Genomic DNA, 3,765 nt, shown 5'->3' on the forward strand with positions numbered 1-3,765 from the left:
GGCTCTGCCCGACACAACTTAGGTGTCCGCGGCGTGGGTTGACGATGAGTGGATGGAGATCGTATGGGGAGGACCCGCTCGTTGTCCGACACGTATTTAAGGGGCCGGGGAGACGTTCTTCGGGCGGACGGTCGTTCACCTGACGTGTCCTCGTGGTCGTTTGGACATGGTCGTTTGGACGTGGGCTTGGCGAGCATTGGGCCGTGCCGTGCCGAGTGTCATGGCCCAGTCCAGAACAGGAGCCCCCCAAGTCGAGTCTCTGAGCCAGAGAGATGACTTATGTTTCAACTAAGGGTTCCCCGAGACGATGGGGAAGCTTGATCGTTAGACAGGTGAGGTCGCAACAGACCTGTTCATGACCGACCCTTTCTCCGGTAATGACGGGGATGGAGGTGATCGGTTGGTCTGCACCTTCCTTGTGGTAAACGTGGGTATGACGCGGGGAGGTGGCGTCTTGGTGAGTCGAGGAGACGGATAGGCGCTCGGGTCGTTTCAGTTTCTTATCTTTGATAGACGTGTCTCAGAATTAGTGGGGTCGCTTCGTTTCGTGTGCAAAGACGGCGTAGGCAGGCTAGGCAATGATGACCTAGCGTGTTGGTCCACGTGCCAAGCCCTATAAAAAAGGGGTTGAGTAACTTTATTTCCACTTTTTTCGCTCACACGTTCACCGGAGTTCTCCACATTCTCCCTCGTTTGCTCGCTCTACCGTCTGGACCGCCGTCTCCGCCCGTCCTCCTATCTGAACCACCGTCTTCTGCTCGGGCACCACCGTACCCCTTTCAACTTAACTATGTCAGGTATGATTTTCCACTGTGACCCACTGTTTTTCCTTGTTGTTTCCTGTCAAACGCATGCTATTTTTGTAGAAATGTGGTTAGGTTTAACTTAGGAACAGTGTAGTGGACTGTAGGTGTATATTAGATGGTAGAAAATAGGGTTGGGATCATGCTGTAACGGGCATAAATTTCATATGCCGGGCAATACTTGCATAGGCTGTATGAAGTTTATGCCCGGTCTCCACAGAATGCGCGCGTCACCGAGTTGAGCACGGTTAGTGTCCGTCGCCGCTACGCCCTTTCACTTGACCTGCGGTGGAAGGGTGGATTTGATATGACGTCGAATTCACTCTTTCTGTCTGCGTTTCAGGTGCTACCGGGCGCTTACGACCGAGGAGGGAAGATTCTGGGTCCTCCACCGAAGACGCGACAATCGCTCGTCTCCCCGTCGGGGATGGGAGTGTCCGATATGGTACCGAACACGCCTCCTCTTCCGGGCAGGTCGACTTCTCATGGGTTGCGGACGAGCCCTTGGAGGAGGGATCAGACTTCTGTGACGAGGCCATCATTGCTTACGCTATGGTCGAGACCATAAGCCGGGAGGATCCACCAAACTGGTATTGCTGCGCCCCCAAGGAAGAAGACCGCATTTGCCATCATTTCCCGGGGAAGCAGTTCACCATGTATGAATTTGCTTTCCGTGAGGCGGGGATTAGACTGCCCTTCAACTCCTTCCAGATGTCGGTCTTCAAGTGGCTCCGGCTGGCGCCGTCCCAACTACATCCTAATGCTCTCGCATTTATGCGGGCATTCGAGTTAGTTTGCCAGTTCCTCGGCATTGGTTGCACCCGGGCTCTCTTCTTCCACGTTTTCCATCTCCAGAGGTCCGGTTCCCGTGGTCGCCACAGTTGGGTTTCTTTCAAGCAGCCCGTGCGTCTGTTCAAGACGTACGAGGATTCTGTTCGCCATTTCAAAAACCGGTGGTACGTGGTGATGCCGATTACCCGGGCTGCCCTTCACTCTCTATACTACTATCAGCGGAAACCCAATGGGGAGGAGACGCTGATGTCGAAGATACCGCTGAGGTGGCAGCGTGATCATTTCGATCTCTCCACGGCGCATTACCGAGTCAAGTATGCGATGCTCGGCGAGGAGGATAGGCTCGCGTACAAGAAGCTGGTCGATTACGTGCAGAGCTTCAGCTTGGGGTTCTGGGCGAATCGACAGGGCGTGCCCTACCTGGATGAGGCCGGGGAACTAATCATCGAGGCGCGTTATATCAATACGAAGGCTCTGCTCGAGTGTGATACCGAGGAGGAAGCTCTGGCGTTATTGAGTAGGCAGACTTTGTTTAGCTTTTTATTTCTGTTTATGACTTCGCTCGCTAATGTTGGTGTGTAATTTATTTGCAGGTGCCATGCCCAATGCTCGTGATCGGGTGCTGAAGCTAGCGAATCAGGTCGGCGCTCCTGACCGGGTGCCCAAGAAGAAGAAGAAAACTGTGGCCCGTCCCTTGGAGACTGCTGGCGATGCCGGGGCTAGTCCCTCGCAGGCGGCGAGCGTGATTCCTTCCTCTCCTCCTCGATCTAACCCGATCAACATTCCTGATAGCAGTCCGTCGCCAGCGGCTTCTCCCCTCCATAAACGGAAGCGTCCGGCTGGGGCCCTTACCAGGTCGTCTCCAGGAAGTTCGAATGGACCGGGCAGCTATCTTCTACCTCCCTGCTATGTGGAACGGTCGTTCTTCAAGGCCGAGGAGTCGATTGCTGTGCCTGCGCCTGAGGCCAAGGCTATTCTGGACCAGGATGTTGCTGCCCGGAGGAAAGATCTGGCCAGGGATATTGCTGCCGTCATCCGGGTGATGGAGACGGCCATGGTTTTGACCGACACTTCGGTCTCCACCGCCTCGCTGGAGGATGCCCTTTTGCAGGTTCGGACGGAGAAGGAAAGACTATCTAAAGATCTGTCGGACTACAAAGAAGAGCATCAGCTGCAGGAAGGGCTGAGCCAGAAGCTGGAGGAGGTGGAAAAGGAGATGGACCAGTTGAAGGCTGCTAAGGCGAGCTTGGAAGAGCAGGTGGTCGACCATCAGAAGCTGACCGAGGACAACGCTGGCCTACGGGCTCAGGTTGAGTCTCTCGAGGGAAAGGTCCGTCCTCTGGCAGATGAGACCGAGGAGGAACGCGCCCTTGGTTCGCGCGGTGAGCTGCTAGGGCATATTCGGACTCTCAACCAAGATCTCGTGGCCTGCTTCAAAGAGGGTTTCGACAATGCTGTCGAGCAGCTCGGGCTTCTGAACCCTGAGTTGGTGACAGTAGGGTCGGCCTATAACTGCTGCGTCCGGGATGGTGAGATTATCTGCCCGTTTGAAGCGGAGGAGGAGCTGGGGGGAGAAGAAGAAGAAGAGGATGAAGAGGTGCTCCGAGCGGAGTCTTAGTTTATTTGTTTTTCTTTGATTTTAGTTATCATGGCCTGCGTGCCTTATGTATTTGGCCTTCGGGCGTTGTAATATGGCCTTCGGGCGTACTTGGCTTCGGCCGCTCTTATCGTTTTTAATGTATGAATATTTACGTTATCATTCATTGTGCTCGTTTGTGTTTGATACTTGTTTGTATGAGTTCGTACTCTGCTCGACTTTGTTAATCTCCTCGGTTTAGGGAACCGACGAAGTGTCGGGCTTTGTGCCCGTGGGTATCGAAGCCCGGGTCCGTTGTTCGAACCCTGGTCCCGAGGCTTGGGTCCTCCCATCGCGAGCTGGGTGCCCTGCCAGTCCTGGTACTTCGACGTTGAGTCTTGGTCAAGATCCCAACCGTCGGGGAGGGTTGTGTTTGTTATGTGACCCCGGATCGTTCCCGGGTCTCGTGGTTCCTCCCTGGGGTTTTGGGGACGAAGAGCGTGGTCGTACCTGCCACGTCTCCCCGTGGTGTATTTAGCTGTAATATTGTCTAAGTTTTTCTGCGTTCCATGGTCGAGCGAGTTGTTCTCCTTG

The 3,765-nt window shown here is 54.6% G+C and overlaps 1 protein-coding gene across 2 annotated transcripts; it reads left to right on the forward strand.

Moving 5' to 3' along the window:
* The first annotated feature begins 650 nt into the window (after positions 1 to 650).
* Positions 651 to 3,358, forward strand: LOC127097878 (uncharacterized). Of its 2 annotated transcripts, none has more exons than XM_051036367.1 (2): positions 651 to 797; positions 2,189 to 3,358. In XM_051036367.1, the coding sequence occupies exons 1-2, from the start codon at positions 791 to 793 to the stop codon at positions 3,211 to 3,213; spliced, it is 1,032 nt and encodes a 343-aa protein (XP_050892324.1). In that variant the 5' UTR covers positions 651 to 790; the 3' UTR covers positions 3,214 to 3,358. The 2 variants fall into 2 exon arrangements, with proteins under 2 accessions (XP_050892324.1, XP_050892323.1); XM_051036366.1 differs by lacking the exon at positions 651 to 797 and adding an exon at positions 1,325 to 2,112.
* The last annotated feature ends 407 nt before the right edge of the window (positions 3,359 to 3,765 follow it).

The sequence above is a fragment of the Lathyrus oleraceus genome, chromosome 6 (genome assembly GCF_024323335.1).
Source record: "Lathyrus oleraceus cultivar Zhongwan6 chromosome 6, CAAS_Psat_ZW6_1.0, whole genome shotgun sequence".
NCBI lineage: Eukaryota > Viridiplantae > Streptophyta > Magnoliopsida > Fabales > Fabaceae > Lathyrus > Lathyrus oleraceus.